The sequence below is a fragment of the Ascaphus truei genome, chromosome 9, assembly GCF_040206685.1.
Source record: "Ascaphus truei isolate aAscTru1 chromosome 9, aAscTru1.hap1, whole genome shotgun sequence".
Taxonomy (NCBI): domain Eukaryota; kingdom Metazoa; phylum Chordata; class Amphibia; order Anura; family Ascaphidae; genus Ascaphus; species Ascaphus truei.
The window spans coordinates 32923045-32943265 of record NC_134491.1 but is presented as its reverse complement, the minus strand read 5'-3'; the positions used below and the strand labels follow the sequence as shown (position 1 = coordinate 32943265).

The window sequence follows — 20221 nt, the reverse complement described above, 5'->3', positions numbered from 1 at the left end:
TTCTTGAAATTATAGCTGGATTTTATTAACTGCTGATGCACTATTTATTCATCTTCCAAAGCCAGACTGACTGATTCATACGCATGGAGCCAACCTTGTAAGTAAGACTTGACCGTTTTTATAAAAACAGCTTGTTTAATTTTTTACCTTTGGTTGACAATGTGATCAAATAAGATAAAAATGACACGCATCAGAAACCCAAATGTACATATCAATTATTCACAATAGTCTGTTAAATTAGCATTTTGTACAAATCACTATGCTAAAAAAAATATTCTACATGAATTCAGTCTGAACCAAAAGTATATTTATATATATTTTTTTTGTTATTCAAGTAAAGCAGCTGCATTAAAAAAAAAAATCCCATCTGTCTTTTTCCCAAAGTGTTGGTTAATGATGTGACATTAAGTCTTGGGTTGGTTGTCAGATGTTTCACTAGTAGGAGGAGGAACTGGTTCAGAGGGTTGCTCATTTCTGGGTGCCGGTGACCTTAATCGTTGTGGAGGAAAAAATGTGTCCCCATGCATCGGAAAAGGAGGGTAATGCTGAGGTGGTCCTGGGCTTCTCACTATTGTAAAACAAACTACACTTTAGTTTCATAGATGACATTGCCAAAGAAGCTGAAAATTAAATGAAGTACATTTAAAAAGGTTCTTAGGTTTTATTAATATAATCTGGCAATGACTCAACCTTTTATGATGATCACTCAAAGTAGCTAACATTTCTTAGTATGGAACAAGATGGCTGGCACTTGCTCCATACGCAATTATGGTTTTGGTTCAATGTGGATTCTGGGCAGAAATATAAAACAAATCTGATGGTTGACAGATGTGAGAACCGGGCCCAGTTCACTTTATGAAGTTCCAGTGAATATTTTACAAACTGTTCTATCATAGGTATTTTGTTGTTTTATCAGATACATTTTCTAATGGGTGACACTCACAGAAAAATGTATTACTTCCAAATGTTGGGGTGCAAATTGCTCTATGGCAAAAAAAACTGGTTGCCGATTTTGCCAGCTTTGCAACGTGTACATTTTTAGTCATTCATATTTAGCATTATGTTTTTGGCGTAATTGCACCTTTAATAATGAGATCATGATCTTTAGAGAGGAGCAGGGACATCTTTAAAATAAATAATTCTTGTTTAAGCAATCAGGAATGCGACGTTAAACCCAAAATGCTACAACCAAGTCTCCTTTTTCTAGACAATTGGTTCCTCAAAATTATAAGCAGCCTGCCTACTCAGATACATGTTTAACTCTTTCCTCTCTTTAGCAGCATATAAGCACTGAAATAGTTTGTTCTTCCAAAAATATTTGGGTGTTCTGCAAAACCTAATGCTTAGAGACTTTAACAATCATATTGTGTGAACAATATTCTGCTTTTATCCATACATTCTGTCTGTGTATTTTGTTTCTGCCCTAAAATAAAACCTTTTCTTACTTGTAATGTTGTGAGGTGGAAGGATACCAGGATATATTGGAGGTCCATACATCTCCATTGGAGGTGGTGGAAAAGGAAAGGGTCTTCTAAAATAAGGTCCCCTAGGGTCCATTGGTAGCAGCGGCATCCTCATTGGATGAGGAAGCCGGTGAGCTGTATAGCCTACAGGTGGTACATCGATGCCTTCACCCTCTTTCTGAGGAGGCTGAGTAGATACAATGTAAGAATTCTGCAAGAGAAGATAACCCACTGTCCGGTTAACATATGTTGTGCTACACCAAATGCATTACTTTGCTGATATTTGTGGGCCAGCTACGTACATCATTTGTTTCCGATCCATCCATGCTTGTATTTGATCGGGCTTTATATTCTGGGGATGATCGTCCATCTAGAATGAAAACAAAGGGGGGGGAAAGTTTTCTTCTAGCTGCTTTATTAATCTGAATGTGGATAAATCTACAGCCCCTCTTAGGCTGCGCTTATAGTGCCGGCTACGGATGACGTCTCCCGTCTCCGTAGCCCAAGCGAAAGTTGTAATTTGAGTTTGGGAGATGTCTCTAGCTACAAGGGGAGTGACAAAAGGCAGAGGGGTGGGGGCAAGGGGGAAGGTTGAAATGGAGGGGAGTTGTAATTTCTGTTTGTATGCTGAATTTACGGTACTTTTACTTTAAATTATGGGAGAATTTACTATTTTAAAGTTGTTCATATAGCTGGGCTAAGCTTCCGCCTCGCCGGCGTGAGAGGGAGGCCCGGCGCACACACGAGCAGCCATTGTGGGACTGAGAGAGGTGCCTGCAGCGGGGCAGGGCCGGCAGCAACTGCTGTGACCTGCAGCTGGGCCCCTGCCACCGCAGTCCCTCCAGCTGCCGGGCTACCGCCACCCACCGGCCCCCCGCAGTTCCGCCAGCCGCTGGGCCCCTGCCACCCCCCAATCGCCAGCAACTTCCCCACCACCACACTGCCCTCCCCCTGCAGCCACCGGCCCGACCTGTGATAATCCCCAAGGCAAGCCTGATTTGTATAATGTATTGGGGGGGGAGTGGGGTATATTTGTAGATGTATTGTGGGGGTGTGGGGTATATTTGTAGATGTATTGGGGGGGGAGTGGGGTATATTTGTAGATGTATTGGGGAGGGGAGTGGGGTATATTTGTAGATGTATTGGGGGGGGGGGAGTGCGGTATATTTGTAGATGTATTGGGGGGGAGGGAGTGGGGTATATTTGTAGATGTATTGGGCGCGGGGGGAGTGGGGTATATTTGTAGATGTATTGGGGGGGAGGGAGTGGGGTATATTTGTAGATGTATTGGGGGCGGGGGGAGTGGGGTATATTTGTAGATGTATTGGGGGCGGGGGGAGTGGGGTATATTTGTAGATGTATTGGGGGCGGGGGGAGTGGGGTATATTTGTAGATGTATTGGGGGCGGGGGGAGTGGGGTATATTTGTAGATGTATTGGGGGTTTAAGTAAAAGTTACGCGCGAAAAAAATATTTCAGTGGTAGGTGTGCTATGGTTTGGGGGGGAGGGGGTTCTGCTCCTTTCATTTGTCTTGGGCCCCATGATTTCTGTTGGCGGCCCTGATCTCACACACACATACACACACAATCCTCCCCTCCCCCCCTCCCCACACACACACACCCCTCTCTCTCCCTTCATCAGATCAGAAGCTATCTGATTGGTTACAGCCTGTCACATGAGGAGACCGTCTGTAAAAATAAAATTCTACTGACTACAGAGATTCATGTCTCTTTGTCGACCCTACTATAAGCGCATGCTACAGATTCAATGCATTTGTTTTGAAGCGATGTCGCTGTCGCCGTCACTATAAGCGCAGCCTTACTCGTGTTAGAAGGTAAATGCAATCAGAGAGTCCTTGGTGAATATTAAAAGGTACTGTACCTTGAACTTTCAAGTGGCTACATATTAAAATTAATTTAAAAAAGGCTGTCATGGTTATTGTAGGTGTCTTGCGTTCCACTTAATACCCACATAATTCATTTCTACACAATCAGTGGAAATGTTAAGTTTAAGAAGTGGGAGGCTGAGTTAGGGGATCTTTTGGACATGGATGACTGGTCTGATATATGCAAAACCATGGCAAAGAGCTGAATATGCCCATTTATAAAGGAGAATGCATATAACCTGATGTTACGGGCCAGATGCATGTGATATAGCACCATCTCTCCTTTGTGTTTTTGGAGATGTGGCCAAAGTGGCTCCCTCGCCACTATTTGGTGGTCTTTCCCAGTCCCGTCTCCCTTGTGGTGACAGTTTTTTAATCTCATCCACTCCCTGACCGTAACTACTGTCATCCCAGACCCCCCGCCCCCCTCCAAATGCCTAAACACCACTATAAATGAATGCCACTTATGCTCTTGGTTGCTAGATGCTGTTTGTTGGAGCAAGCAGCTAATTTCAAAACTAGCGGTCATTAAACGCAGTATAGTATACTTACAATGGAGAGGATTACTGCATATCTACAGGAAAAGTCCCATAAATTCAAGTATGGGGTAAGGGAGCATGGCTGGCAAAGGACAGGGGTACAAAGTTGTATACTAGTCTATCTAGCCTTGTTATGGCCAACAATACGTAGAGAGTAGAGGTACGGATGAATTCTGCTATCGGAGTATTAGGCAAGCCGCAAAGAGGAGGTACGTCTCTTTCACAACACCACCCCCCCCCCATCCCTTTCTTTTTCCGTCTCCACCCCGACTTGTGTATATGAATATATACATAGGCCTTAAATCTATGGTGTATTACAACCTTCCGTTATCATTTGCCGCCGCGTTGCCATGTCGACGCGTCTCCAGAAGCAAGGTAAGTGCAATTTAGAGGCCTTCGCTGCTTCCCGGCACTTAATTTAAGTGCCTTCGGGAAGTGCATGGGGCCTCTGTAAACCCTGCACCCCCAGTAGACAATCTCGCGCCCCCAAGTTTGTGCAACCCTTGTGTATTATGTAATGTGGACTATGCGCTGAACTATGGCTGTGTGTATTGCATACAGTATAACTGTCCCCCTTCCCTTTTGTACCCACACAAACTTCCTCAAATAAAGGAGACCAGTCAGAGTCCTTCTATCAAAAGATTACAGAACAGAAAGCCTCAGAAGTAGTGTTCAACAGGTACAAAGAAATTTATTGCAGGTCGCATTGCCAATGTAATATTCTTAATGTATAAACAAACTGAGTGTGTTGTTTTGCTTCTTATATATAGGAAGGCAGATAAACCGATATACATTTTGTGCTCTTGCAATATATAGAATACTCATTCCGCTCCATAATAAACAGCTGGTCCATACACAATTGTAGCTTAACCACGGTGCATGTCCAACTCTGGAAGGAGCTTGCGTACAGATCACTAATCTATAGTATAAACAAAGCAACTAAATACAGATAACTTACCTGCTGTGTCCATAAAAGGCTTGCCATGGTTTCTAGTAAGTTCTGCTGGGCCCGAGAATCTTCCAGATGGGGCAGGGTAGTGATAAAATCGTTCTGGTCTTCGTGGTGGAAACGGTGGCTCTGTGTAAAGCAAGCCTAATAAAGCAAAAATACTGTGTCACAGAAGCACTGAATACTGCAAATATTTTATCTGATAATGCTCCGTGTCAAGCAATGGAGGTTCCCGATTTTAAAATGTTGATCACTACAGCTTCTTAGTGCTGTGTTTAGCATACCTAGGGAAACATTGAGCATACTTCACACAAGTAAATGTTTGGTGACCTGAGGCCTGTTCAGTAATTTTGCTCGTTTAAGCTTCCTATGCTTTTTTGCTACATTTGTATCTAATTTGGTTCACCATTATGTAGAATTCTAAATATTTACATGCCTTTGGTGTCTGCATGTGTCCCAAATCACAAGACTAAATTGGCACTGCTTAAAGCGTTTAATAGGAAATCCAATATCATCTATTACTTGTGGCGTTTTCTTGGAATGATCTATGAAGTTGTAGGAATAACCGTATCCATTTAAATCAATACTCCCCAGCTGACAGTATTTGAGAGACATGCAGAAAGATATTTTGAGAGGTAAAATTCCATATTCTTCCAACAACTTGAGCGAATTGCATAACTGCTGTATGCTGCATATTTGTACCTGATGGCGGTATACTCATTTTTTGTTCTCTCTCCCATGGCGGTGATAAGGAACCAGCGTCTGAAAAGGTCCGTTGGTGATCTGAGTTTCTGTCTGCATTCATTTCTCCTCGTTCTTTGGCAACTGGGTACGCTGGGTAATAGCTTGGTGGTCTCAAACCTAGCAAGATTTAAACATCTAGCTTTCCATTGGGTAGGAATATTTTGTAATAGGACTGCACACCCCATTTTTAAAAGAATCTATTCATGGGTGACCGCAATCCTCAATCTATTGTCCTAACTGGTTGAAGAAAGTAGTTGAATAATCTGTACACATCTTACGCTTGAGAAATTTCTATTCATACATTTTATTTAATACCTAAAAACAAACTGGCATAACATTTTGGGGGCTTCTACCTCTTTAGGTGGATTAACGCTCTGAATTCTGGGGTGGGACGTTTCCCAGTACAGATTAGTCTCTCTCACAAAAAGTAACACTTATTGCCATATTTACTAAGCAGTGCGACTACACGACACGCTCCAGCCCATTGAAGTGAATGAGGTGTCTTAGGCTGCGCTTAGTGTCGGCGACTGCGACGCGACCGATGACGTCACCCGTCGCCATTGGGATAGTTATATTTTACGTTTAGGCGACGTCGCTGGCTACAAGGCCAGTGACGTCACAAAAGGGGGAGGACAGCAGCACGGAGAAACTCCCGATTGGTCGCAAGGGAGACAGTCGCCGAAAAAATCAATATCAGTGACTAACAGATTTATGGTAGCACTATCGCGCCGTCGCGTGCACTAAGTGGCGACGATCGCCGTCACTATAAGCGCAGCCTTATGGAGTAGCACAGTTTAAGTATGGTCATGAATGTTTAGTCTCTTGGCATCAGTGTCAAGATAGGTTACTTCTTTGTTAAACTTAACTGACACGGATCATAGGATGTATCAGTGTCTGCCTCTTACACCACAGATCCTGGCATGTCAGCTGACTAATCATCTTGTTAGAATAGCGGAGAGAAAAGAGCCCCCCTTGTACTGCACTCAATACCTTGTTTGTAATGAAATGAAGAACCTCAGATTAAAATTCAATGTTTACTAATAGTGTCTTTTTAAAAAATTGCTATTATACTTTACATACAACATATAAATTGTAATAAATAAACTTAATTGATATTGTACATTGCAACAATGTAATCCAACTTATTCAAATGTATTTAGTTCCAATATAGAAGTTGGTTTAGGCCCGGGCCATAGAGGGGTGGGGAGAGCGGAGGCGCGCTAACGCTGAGGCTCGCCTGCTTCAGTCAGCGCGATTGCACGGACTTGCAGGCGAGCCAGCGTGCGCGAAGGGAGCCGGGGGGAGGTGGTTGGAGGCGGGGCAGTGACGTCGCTGGGCCAATCGCCCGCGACGCACTGACGTCAATGTCACGGCGCCGTGACGTTGCTTCAGGCTGATTGGATGTTTTCAGCCGACAGCGCGCTGAAAAACAGCTTGGCGCTCGGCTGAAAACTCCAAAGCCTGAGCACGCCTGCGGACGCTCGCGTGAGCCCCCTCTCAAGGCATCCTCATTGAGGATGCAGGGGCTCAGCGCGGAGCGTCCGCACGCCTCAGCGCTGCTTGTCCATCTATGGACGCAGCCTTAGTCATCACAGTAAACCTGTAGAAGCCTAAATTGTAGCACTCTTAATGTTTCATATAAGAAGATAAATGTAACTAATGTTAGGTGCTGCAAAGTCACAAGTGAGGTCTCCGGGTAATGCCTGAGCAAAGCCATAATGCCCAATTGTGATCAAAGGCATAATTATACTTTTAAAACAAGGTATTGTGAGCAATACAGGAGGGTTCTCTTCTAGTCTGTATGATTCTATCCCTTCATTTGCACCGTACCTTATCCTATGCCTAGGCTGTAGCAAGAGTTTTTTTCTCCCCTCCCCCCATTTATAAAAATGTATAACTTACACAAGTTTCTTACATGCAATTTCAAGGATATATAGAAGACAACGTGTTTGATATAGCAGCATTCCTTACAAACCGTTTATATAAGCCAGAAAGAATATGGTTTATGCACATATACTTTGACAACAAAGCCTGAATGGATTTCAGTCCAGCTGCATATGAAACAATTTTTCTCTTCAATAACATCAAACAATAACTTGTAGAAAACCAATTGTAATCAGCAAGGAAACTTGGTTCATGCATACCTCGCTCTGCACCAGGAATTATGGGGGAGAGTCTCAATGGGCCTTCCAAGAGGGTTGGAGGAGAGAGAAAGGCTCTGCCTATCGGAGAAGGTCCATATGGTGAACTCTCTACAGTTATTGGAGGGGGGAGAAAACATTATTAAATCGGGAAGAGTAGAGGACAACTATATTTATTTGAAGAGTCCACCAAGTAGGAAGACAAGTCAAACCTGTAGCAATCCCTTATGTAATTTCTATGCAGCTTTGTTTTTCTTTTTAACCCAAATTGAGGGTAGTCAAAAGGTGCAGTCCCTCCCAAAACCAAAATTAACGAATTGCAGTCACAGTTTAAAGGATTAAAGGCAGCAATTATAACCCCTCCCCTCCAAAACCTATTAATTTTATCCTCCCCCACAAATCATATTTCTAACATTTCCTAAAACGAAGATAAAAAATTTTTAAAAATGAAAATAAAAAAATTACTTTTGGAAAGGGCAGGAAGAGAAAGTAAAAAATGAAATGCAAAAAAAAGGCAATCAGCGCGGACAGCTGCAATAAGAGACAAAAAAGTGCAAAAAAGCAATCGCCCACAGAAAACATTTTAAATTTACAAAGATGTGACATTCTAGCTTTTAGCTTATGTTTAAGGAATTCAATGTGACATAGTTAATTTACTTAATTACAGCATGTTTTTATTGCAGATCCAGGACATATTTCAAATCCCCCCCGCCCACCCACTCCCCGGAAAGGTTTAAAGGATATCCCAGCTTCAGCACCTGTACTGAAGCTGGGATATCCTTAAAACCTGACTGGTTGGGAGGTCTTGATGTATAGCACAGAAACAGAGGAAATAAAGATATGTTAACAACAACATGCATGATATATGTTGGATAACAAGGGGGTGGGGAGAGAATGTGGAACAGATCTGATGTGCAAAAAGGCATGACAAGCAAGAAGTTACATCGCATATTTACAGCAAACTGAACAAACAGGCTCATGCGGTAGGGAGTGCAGAAAATTAGGTATAAAGAAAGCAAATAAGTATACTTGAGTGCATTTTTTTTAATCTACATGAAGAACAATTAAAGTACAGAAATGTAAAACACTAATGCAGCAAAAATATAGTACAAGAACATCACTGGTACGGCAATCCTTAAGACTTGTTCTTGATATTGTAGAAAGAAACTCAAGAACATCAACAGTGTTGAATTGAAAAGCTTTTGTGATGGAAGTGTGAGGGATGAAACCAGTTACATTCATAGAAAACAAGTACCTTGATGGTTTATAAAAACATCTGCATAAACTATTAGAGAAAATAGAAAGTAGTTTACCATCTTAAAAGTGATCAATACCATATGTTTTTAACGACAAAGTTCCACTTCGTCATTCACAAAATATACAAATGGCCTTTACCCTTTGACCATTAAAGTGTGCAAGTAATTATACGGGCCCCACAAGATACTTCATAGGTATCACATTTACAGTACACTTTGTAGGCATCACAGCCTTAAAAAGTATTTGATCCTGGCCAAATCTTAAAATACAGTAGTTGTTTTTTTGGGTTGTTTGGTATGCGTCTAACTTGCGGGCAGAAGTATATTCCAGAATATTTGTTGTGATATTTGATATTTGGGTGTAACTCGTAAAGTCTACTCACTTATCTTAAATTATTACATACATGTTGACATGGCAGTGATTGTACATAGCTGAATGTATTTACGTTACTGCAATGTCTACATTTGGGGCTGAGTGGGACTGCATATTTTAAATTAGATTTAAGCAGCCTGTGCAGAACATCCACACAACACTTCCGTATTATAATTATTTCAAAAAGCAGTCTTTCCTATTTGTACGGATACATGCATAAGTGAAGGATAGTAAAGAGCAGCGGTTCCCAAAGATTTTGCTAGAAAATATTTGTTCCGCAAACCCCTCATCGGACTATTGCTAACACAACGGGTTGCCCAATCCCAGGCAGTACAGTGTACTGAGCTCCTGCTGTAACTGACCGCTTCACCACCCATGCAGGAGTCGTCGTTTGGGGCCCTTACTAACAGCTTACTAAGTCCCCAAACGGGCTGAGGAACCCATTATACAGGGATCTGCCATTACAGATTTATTTTGGCAAACCCCTTAAACCCCCTGTTGGGAATTACTGATATTAAACACAACTTGACATTTTTTTTTGATAGTTATATTACTATTGTCTTTAGTGACCTAGTAGATATGATACAGTGAACAAGAGGGTAAAACACATATTTGCAAGCGAGGAAGTAGTTTACAGTGGTTCTGCATTCCCTTAATCTCCTTCCCTGTCACTCTTCTATCAGTATCCCAAATCTCTCACTACTATGTATTGGCCAGAAGCGTTCAGCGTTGTGGTGAGCGGCTTACAGTAACAGAGTGGGGTGTAAGTGCCCACATTTATCTCAATATAAACCGGTGCAAAGCACGGTGTGTACAGCAGCCCAAACACACAATTGCATGTTATTATCAGGATTATTAATCAGGCTTTACAAGACTTGTTGAATTCAAAAGATAAGACAGTCTGATAATTCTATATACAATATGTACCCCAGATCATCTGCATTCTCCTTGGTTCGTCCCTGATGTAGAGACTCACCTTTTGCCTTTTACTATTTTTCAACTTTAAATCCTTCACAAAAGGAGGAAGTGTTGCCAAGAAATATTGCTTTCATGCCCTTTACCTGTGCTAACTTGCCACTATTGTAGCATCTTTCAAGTACAACTCTTCAAGTATGCCGTTGCCGCATGGCGAGCTACCCATCTTCACACATAGTGTACGGCATGAACACAAAGACATTAAACGTGGCTCGATTCACTCAAAGCAGAAACAAGTTACACATGCTCAGTATACCTCTGCCAATCGCTTGCATCCCATCCAAAGCAAAGGGATCCTTTTCCAGTAGTTCAAGTTTATATTCTGCTTCGGTTAATCTGGGTAATAAACAGACATCTCACGGTCATGCGGATAAAGACAAGTATATAATGTTACAGTTAGTAGTACATTCCCAGAGTACCTCGCGAGCGAAATAATGAGATTGACCTAATGCTCCCCATCATACTTACTTTTGTCTAAAATGTGCAGCTTCTCTTTTAATGTCACTGAGGTGTCTCTCTGCTGCCCTCGCTATGAGCTACAAAAAAATACAAATAATAATTCTATAGATATAGATACAGATACACACACCTTATGCAAATATATACGTACCCATTAACGTACATAGCGTTTCACAGCAGTGAAGCAGTTTTGCAAACACACAAAAAAACAAATAGTCATGCTTCTCAGATTCCCATATCACAGATGTCTAACCCAGTAATGTAATGAATAAGTCATTAACAAACGTCTTCCTTCTCTCATGCTCCATTTGTATCACAGGGTAAATTAATAAAATTATAATAACTGACCAATAATTGGAAATTAGTTAACGGTTTACTTGCCAACTTTGCTTGTGGGACCATTATCCAGTGTATACCAATAGAGAAGAAGGTGAAGGCAGTATTACTGCCGAAACGTTGGATTTCTTGGCACATTAAACCCTTTTCACTGTTGATTAAGACTGTGTGCCTGCTTCTTCTTCTCTACTGGACCATTTTGGGGACTTCAGGAGCTCCCCAAAACCAGTGCACCGGCAGCTAAGTACCCCACTATCACCTGAATGTCTGAGTGCGTGCACAACCCTCTTTCCAGTATATACCAACACATTGTTACCTCTCCCTGGTTTTATTTTCATGTTTTTAAACACCAGCTACTGAACTGACAAAATATGCAACTAAGTGCAAAATAGGGTGGCGCAGTGATTAGCAATATATATCCGTGAATAATATAGTATAAAATAAATATAAGTCAAACGTGAAAAAATGCAGCTCAAAAACCCTTGAGTGGATGGTTTGCAGATTCCACTTTAATTGTAGGACATCTCGAAAATCAGGAGAGCGCAGGTATCGATATGTGAAGAAATAAAGAGCACAAAATAGTGCAAATAATGTTTGAATCAAACAATGTGATATGAAATTATCAGGTGAATGGAGACTCACGTGGTGTCAAATTAAATCAGGCATGTCAGAGATCAGTGGCAATTGCTTGACTGTAGTGATGGATGATAGATGAACAACCCCCACAGTTGGATAACTGATATGATGTTAGCAGCACACGCGGCACCTTATCAGTCAGGGAAATTGGCTTTGCATCTCACCCCAGCCTATGCTTAAAAGCTGTGTTTAAAGCAGCATGCATTTGCTTAAGGGTTGCTCATGTAATATGAGCTTGAGACAAAAGGTGGCACTGCGTGCTCATTTGTATGTCATTTCCCAGAATCCCTTGCTGCAGTGGAAGTGCTGTGTGATAATGGTGAAAGTCAGGGTTGCAGACCCGTCTAAGACATGCAAATGAACATACAGTAATATAAGTGACTGGGTTTTTTGGGGGGGAGGGGTTTTCAACGCAATGCCATTTTTAATGAGTTTTAATATACTGAGCATCCTTTGGAGGTCTATAGCAGGTTTCACATACCTCCCCATCAGTGCAATATATTTACGTCACTTTGCTTTTTGTGATCATTTGTTGCCAATATTTGTTGCCAATATTCCCAACAGTTTATAAGGATACATTGTAGCTGCTGAGTTATACTGACTGAAAGACTGATTGAAACTGAAAAGCGGCCATTATGTTAGACACACAATCAGGATTTTTATAGAGTTATAACAGGAGCACCAAATGATTGCCAACTTAGGTAAGAATGTAGAATTATACATTGTCACATACTTTTCAACTTTTTTATGTAAAGTATTTATTGTTGCTTTAAAACTCACATAGTTGTCATGAGACTTCTTTTCATAGGAAGTAACCTGTTAAACAGAAAAACAAATGAGATCCAATATATTGCCGCTGTCTTGGTGCACCTTACATCAGGAGTCTTGGACACTTCCTACAGAACATCAATATGTAGAACATCACTTCCTCGTTTCCTAAACATGTCTCACACCCACCATTGCATAATACATGTCTGCTACTTATTGATCGGACAAAACAACAGAGCATAGAAAGAGCAAAGTATGTAAGAATTATGCAAGACACATATTTTTCAAATGGCAAACACAAACCTGGCTTTGGTAGGAGCTGGCTGTCTTTTCTGTTTCCTCTTCCAGTTCAGTTACTCGTGTCCTGCAAGTGAGAAGAATAATCAGACCTACAGTACAAAGCCCTTCACAGGAAACAATGTACTCCTCTGTGCAAAATCAGGCTTACTTGACCGTGATAAGCTCCCCAGATGCTAAATTGATCTTTTCATCTACTTTGGATAGTTTTTCCTCTTTCTGCATACGTTCCTTTTCTTGCACAGTCAATTTTCTTAAAAGGAAACAAAGGCAAAATGAAACTTCATTTTGCAATAGAAATCAAAGACTTGCAATGCAACTACTGACATACACAAGAACATGGACTTTAAACACACACACACATCATACAGAAAATGTACAAAGAATAATGGGTGTTCATCACTGTAGCCATCCTAAAATATCACAAAAGCAAACAGGTCTCTCCAGATATAAGTTTTATAATGATCAACAGAGCCCCAGCCACAATGGTTCTGCTGTGTACAGCAACATCTATATATATAAAAATGAAAATTGTTTGATTGTTAGTAGATGTGAGGATTCTCATTGGTCCCTCGGTCCGCCCGCCCGCCCATGACCCGCCTCCCCCACGACTCATTACGTACGCTGACATCACTGACACACCTACTCCACTGTGACACACACAGACTTACCCCTGCAGACTCACCATACCCCCTGAGACTGTCACCCAAAACTCTGAAGCCTAAACTGGAGACTCTCTCCCTGCGGACTCACCCTACACCCCTGGGATCACCCCTGTGGAGTCACACACCTATCTTGGTAAGTTTAACCCACTTATCTCACAAACTGCCTCTGCTGTCCACCCCCCTCTTACCCGTCCACACTCTCACAAATGACGTCCTCAGCTGCCTCTCCGCTATCCCGCACGCTCATCTATGTCCCCGCTTACCCCTATCATCACAGCAGGCTGCTTACTGTCTGCACCGCTACAATCGACATCTGGCCCCATCATCATCACCCTGTCGCCCGCTCCCCGCTCAAAATGTCCACCTTCCTGCCAGCTCCGCGGTCAGCAGGCCACCTTCCCGTCATCATCACCCTGACGCCCCCTACCCGCTCAAATGTCCTCGCTACCCCTATCATCATAGCAGGCCGCTTACTGTCTGCACCGCTACAAATCGACATCTGGCCCCATCATCATCCCCCTGTCACCCGCTCCCCGCTCAAAATGTCTGCCTTCCCGCTCAGCAGGCCAGCTTCCCGTCATCGTCGCCCGCTACCCGCTCAAAATTTCCGCCTTCCCGGCTACTACACACCCGCTACTGTCACAATGCACCTCTAATTATGTCCGCCTTCCCGGCCGCTCCACACTACCTCCGCCTTCCCACACGCTCCCCGCCTTCCCGCACGATTACATATTAATTGTCCACCTTCCTTACCACACTTCAGGCATCCGCGCTCAAAATGTCCGCTTTCCCGCCCGCTCAGCAGGCCGCTTACTGTGTGCACCGCTACTGTGGGAAAATGCTCGCCTTCCCACCCATCATCCAAAATGGCCGCCTTCCCGCCCAATAAAATATTAATTGTCCCCCTTCCTTAACACCCTTCATGAATACAAATGTCCGCCTTACCGCACGCTCTGCGGTACTGTCACAATGCACCTCTAATTATGCCATTCACTGCCCCTGCACCCCCATCCCTTACACACACAAACACACACACACACACACATCCTTCAAGGAATGTAGGATTATTATGCCTTTCTCTGTCACCACCCTTTACACCGACTTATATCAACCTCACACAGTTAGTCATGGCAATACAGAATGTTTTTTTTTTACATCACAAATTACCACATTCAACCTCTGCACAAATATTTCATTCACACTCACCACCCCTCTTATGCTATAATAAATATATCCTCCTCTGACGTTCACCTCAACTGCGTTTTAGCCTCTTTCACACACCCCTTTTACCCCCCTCTTTCCACCCCCCCTCCCCTACACCATCACATACCCTACACCCTCCCCTACCCCTCCACTCCCCCCTCCTCTCCTTCCCCAAAAAAAACCTCCTCCTCCCCGCCCCCTCTCCTCCTCCCCGCCCCAAGGGGAACGGAGTTGTGAACGTGGGGGCCAGCCAGCTGTGAAGGGGATGTACATCCCGGCCAACGCCAGGTCTCTCAGCTAGTTTATCAATAAAGAACCTAAATGAAATTCTCTGCCTTGTTCCTGCATTACATTCAATGTAATTATAGTAGAAACAATGTTTACATTTCTAAGCACAATCAAGTTTTTTTTTTTCTGTGAACACACCTATAAAAATAACTCTTTACATATGAATTATGGCTTTGAATGTGCTGAAGTAATTGGCTTTTTTGTGGGGATTTAGCTACGAGTCTTAGCTTTATTCTGAAATAATTTGGAGAGCAATTTATTGCAACTGCTACAGTTCATGTGCCTTGCTAGGATTTCAAATATCGAATTCTCCCCCCTCCCTGTCCTTCCTATGATTGAAGGGGTACCTGTGAAGTTTCCTCTCATTTTCTTGATACATTTCAGACATGACAGTAATTTTCTGCTTCAGTTTCTCCCCTTCACTTTCGAGATGTTCTTTTTCTGAACACAGCGATTGCTTTGTGTTTTGGAGATTCCTAATACAGTCTGTCCAAAGAGAACACAGAACAGGTGGTGTGAATTGAAACCTACTAGCAGGAGTCTCACATACTTTGAAATGTATTCAAGTGCAACAGTGCCGATCGGGCACTAACGCATGGAAACGCCCACTGACTTCAATGGGAGCATGTGCGCCAGCGCTAGGTCAACACTTCAATGAATAATCCTCTCCGTCTAGTTTAGGTACCTAAGAGCAAACAGGAAGTGCGTTTCCAAGCAGATAAAATACAAAACACATCCATGTTTTTGTCCTTGTGAGAAGAATACTGAAAAATGCCAATTTCACCTGATTTTAGGAGTAACAAGTTTTCTTATCTCCACCATAATTGTTCTCTTAGAAGCCAAATATCGTTTATTTATAAAGGCATCCACATATTCCCAGTGCAGAAAATGCAGGGAGATGAAACTGAGACATAATATCCAAGGGAAACCATCAAGCTAGACGCAAGGGGCACAATATAAAAATGCAATATACTGTACAAGTTATCCCATATTACTATAAAAGGTGAAGAGGTGCCTGTTTGTAGGAACATGCAATTAAAATTTTATATATATATATATATATATATCAAAAACAGATACTATTAGAAAACTGAGAATAAGTTTCAAATTGTTCGTGAACCAAATACCCTTTATGACGGCTACTTACACATGCTGTTCTTCTATGCACCAAGATAATGCTAGGGGCGGTGTTGCATTTTGGCTGACTGATGCATAAAAAAACAAACAAGAACGCTGCTAAAACTAGATGACATTTTTATTTTTTGTTTTTTTTTTAAACAAATTTACCATAAAGTTGTTCTTTTGCTTTAGCTTCATCAGTGAGGTTGTCATATATCCGTGTCTTTTCGGATTCCATGGTCTTTAATGACGCATTTAACTACATAGAAAAAGGAAGCGAAAATATTCAATGCTACCAGTTTTTCACCAAGAGCAGTCTTCAAACCCTACAGAATAAAGTCATACCCACTAAAGAATTGGATTTACCCTCTGGTGACAGATGAGGCTGAATAAGAAGAGAATTTTCCAAATAGGAAAAATAATCGGCATTCCGAATACAAAGATTGTCGAATAATCAGAAGAGAAGATTTCAAAAGCATTAAAAAAGGGGAAAGAACTGAATGGACACGGATCGTATTGACCCTTTGAGTGCCAGGGCGCCACAGCCCCTCCAGCACAGTGCGGTCGGTCATGTGACTGCTCTCAATAGCTGCCATTTTCTGGGAAACAGAAGAGGAGTCGGCCTCCTCAGTTTCCCTACTGGGCAGAACGTGTCAGGTGCTCCATAGGAACGCCGCACGTGCTCCAAGCAGGAAAAACTAGATCCTTTGTGGATGACTTATTCAGTACGTCATGGGGCCTTTGTAGTGCCAGTCCCCATGATGTGGTGACTACGTCCTGGGGCACACAATGGGTTAAAATAATGGAAAGTTAGAAATAGAGAGAGCGTCCCAGACATCAAAAGGGTCAGTTTCCACAACCTTCTAAAAGTCTCATTTGCTATTCTAACTCTGCAGTTCAATGTTCTAGCAATTTGGCTGCTTCACTTCCAATTTCTTTTGCCAACAATCCAGTTTTGTTTTTGATTAATAAATGATACAACAGGAAGAGAACTCTCCTAGCTCAGCTGGTTAGTGATAACAATCACTTGTTTGGTTATTAACCAGTGCAAAGAACAGGCTATAGTATAAAGCAACCAGAAAAGACAAAAGCACTGCCACTCGGTCAATAATGGGGGTTAAATGTAGATGGGATAAAAATGAACGATTAATATTTTAGTATAAAATAAATGCCATATGAAAATATATATGTACAAAAAAATCTTTCATTAACACACAAAAAAAAGTAATACTAAATATAAGTGCAAAATTTAAAAAAGTGTGACAAATCAGGAACTAAAGCTACAGTATTACAGTATAATGGAGGAAACAATCCTGTCCCCTGTGAATGAGCCACTTAGGCTGAGTCCCCGCTGGCGCAGAGCGCGCTCATGCTTGGAGAGCACTCCAAGCATGAGCGCCGGCTGTCCTGGCTTTTACGCGCAGGCGGGGGAGAGGGGCATTTACACACGCACGTGCGCGGGGGGGCTTTGAGCGCACAGGAAAGTTAGGGTTTTTTGTTTACATAAGCACAGGTGAGCGTGTGCCTGCGCACCGCGTGATCGGGGACATACATATATCTATATATGGAAGTAACCGCAGTAAGTGCCGCCCGCTCAGCGCTAGCGGGGACTCGGCCTTAGAATTGTAGTTAGTATCCGTCATTACTGCAGTGTAGTGCAGACTGAGCTAGAATAGAAGCAGGTGTCCGATAGAGACTACCTATTAGAGATCAGAAGTATTGTAGTAGTTCTAATAAAACATCCACAATACTGTACAAGCATAAATTACAGATTACAATTGTAGAAGCTAGTGAGAGGGAAGAAAACTTCCTATGTTAACAGTGTAAGGTGATATAGTTCCAATATTATCTGAACAGGCTGCTCTATCTGGCAAATAGTGGCTGAATGATAGTATCCAAAATCGCTTCAGCTGGTATCTGAAACAATGTGATCAGTGATACAGGGAAATTGAGTCAAAAATCACCATAAGTGTAAAAGTTATAACTTTTGTAACACTGCTAATCTATTTGGTACACAGCCGCAGATGTAGCAAGCCTGTAATGAGCCCTAATAAGATAATGGGAGGCTGGCATAGAGGCCCTTACTAGACTTGTCTAATGAGGCTGTAAACTCAAACAGAAGAAGCTAACTGAGCTCAGTGCATTCACAAGCGAGTTGCGCCGCTGGCCGCGGTACCTACCGGAGCTATGAGTGCTATGCTTTGGTTTCCGATATACACACGTGACGCCAGCAAAGCGACACATGATTGCTTTTTTACCATCTACATTTAACCCATTATTGACCGAGTGCTGTATATCTACTGGGCTTTTGACTAATAAATGACTAGTAACTAGAAACATCAATGAACCGGACAGCACAGCAGCATAAGGACATTGTTAGTTTGAGGGGTTCACTCACTAAGGTAGCCAGCGGCACCCCTGTATTCTTAATAGCGAGAGGATATATTACAATATTATGTATTGAGAGACACGGGAGAGAAGACACTAAAGAATAATTTACAGTGGATTGCAGGACTTTTACAGACATTATTCAGCCTCCAACTACATCACAAATGAGATCTCCTGTTCTGTGGTGTCACCCATCATTATCTGGTCTTAAATCCCTACATTTCCTCAGTTACAGAAAATACAAAGACGTTATTTTTCGACATACCATAGCTGCAAAGATCAGCTTCTTTATAGTTCGCTTTTGAGGATCACCTAAATTAAAAACAAGTATATGTCAAACAATTAGAAATACAGTTACCCAATAACCCACTCAGGTTACTCTCAGGAATATACATATTGAATTACCATTATCCCTGCTAATTTTCAATATTATAGAATTATTGTTTTTACAGAATGTGAACCGAGGGGGGGGGGTCCTTCCGGAGATGAACCCATATGGCCGTCGGTGTCCTCCAATAGGATGTCCCAAGTTCACCCCCACCTATGACGTTGAGGATTCCTAGTGGACCCTGGGACCCGCGAGATTTCATTATCATTTTGAGGTCCCTAACAAAGCTTTAACACTAGCAACTAAAATGTTCAAGAGCCAGGGGACGGAGCTAAAAATAGCATAGTTCAAACTTTGTACAAATGTGTTTTTTTTAAATAACCATTATCAGACCTTGTCGAATCACTGCTTGATGGAGGCTTCCCCACTAATTAAAATAAATATATATATAATTTTTTTTTTTTTTTTTTTTTTTTTAAATGGCATGGATTGCTGCCTAAACTATGCTGGGAAAATCATACACGTAATATGTACTAATGTCTGAAAATAGAACGGAAATATTACTGGTTATAACAAAAGTATTTGTTTATAGTGGCGATCACAATTTATCGTGTGTATTATAGGATTATTTGCCCAGTTGTAAAGGGAGAGAATCTGCGTAATATGGAACACTGGGGACGGTCTCAGACATTTGGTTGTGGCCGTCATTTAGCCGCTACTCACCTCGCCGCAGGGACATCTCTCCGCCGCTAAGGTAGGTCCCTAACCTTACCCTAAGAACCCCTAACCTTACCTCCCAATTACTAACACTATCCCCAACCCTAATCCCTTATCCTGAAACCCTTACCCCAAGACCTAACACCCTAACCCTGAAACCTTACCCTAAAACCCTTACATGAACTTACCTTATTGTCAAAAGGGCCGGCTGAGAGTCCAGCAGCAGTAAAACGCCGGTGCCAACTTGGTCACGACAAAACTGCCGTAACCAAATGTCCGATGTCACACTGGGTGAGGGGCCTAAGAATGTCCTCAGAAAGACCCATACAGACCAAATGTCCGATGTCACACTGGGTGAGGAGCCTAAGAATGTCCTCAGAAAGACCAATCCAGACCAAATTTTGTGAATCAATTAATTTACAAATGCGTGCACATAGCTTTTTTTTTATCCCCCAAAACATAACCTACACCAGGAAGTGGAATAATAGAGGGAAATCAGATGTTACCCTACCCAGGGCCTCTCCATTTTCAAAGTCCCACTTCATATTAGTGATAGAATTGTCATCTTCCTCATCAGCTTCCTCCTCCTCCTCGGAGCTCCAATCTTTCATATTCAGCAAATTGTCAATCAGTGACTGTAAGGAGAAGGGAACACACACACGCACACACACACAATCAGAAAAGCATGGCGG

General features: G+C 42.1%; 1 protein-coding gene across 4 annotated transcripts in view; it reads right to left on the bottom strand.

Annotated features, from left to right (window-relative positions):
• MIA2 (MIA SH3 domain ER export factor 2) overlaps positions 1-20221 on the bottom strand; it is a 60412-nt gene continuing 40191 nt past the window's right edge. For 3 of the 4 annotated variants that reach the window (XM_075614334.1, XM_075614337.1, XM_075614338.1), the window contains 16 exons: positions 20041-20164; positions 18750-18796; positions 16265-16355; positions 15325-15463; positions 12973-13074; positions 12828-12888; positions 12537-12572; positions 10794-10861; positions 10582-10661; positions 8977-9006; positions 7725-7832; positions 5539-5697; positions 4846-4980; positions 1766-1833; positions 1446-1674; positions 1-568 (listed from right to left, as the gene is read on the bottom strand). In XM_075614334.1, coding sequence (XP_075470449.1) covers positions 405-568; positions 1446-1674; positions 1766-1833; positions 4846-4980; positions 5539-5697; positions 7725-7832; positions 8977-9006; positions 10582-10661; positions 10794-10861; positions 12537-12572; positions 12828-12888; positions 12973-13074; positions 15325-15463; positions 16265-16355; positions 18750-18796; positions 20041-20164 — 1641 coding nt within the window. In that variant the 3' untranslated portion in view covers positions 1-404. The remainder of the gene's footprint in view (positions 569-1445; positions 1675-1765; positions 1834-4845; positions 4981-5538; positions 5698-7724; positions 7833-8976; positions 9007-10581; positions 10662-10793; positions 10862-12536; positions 12573-12827; positions 12889-12972; positions 13075-15324; positions 15464-16264; positions 16356-18749; positions 18797-20040; positions 20165-20221) is intronic. The other variant, XM_075614336.1, reaches the window with a different exon arrangement.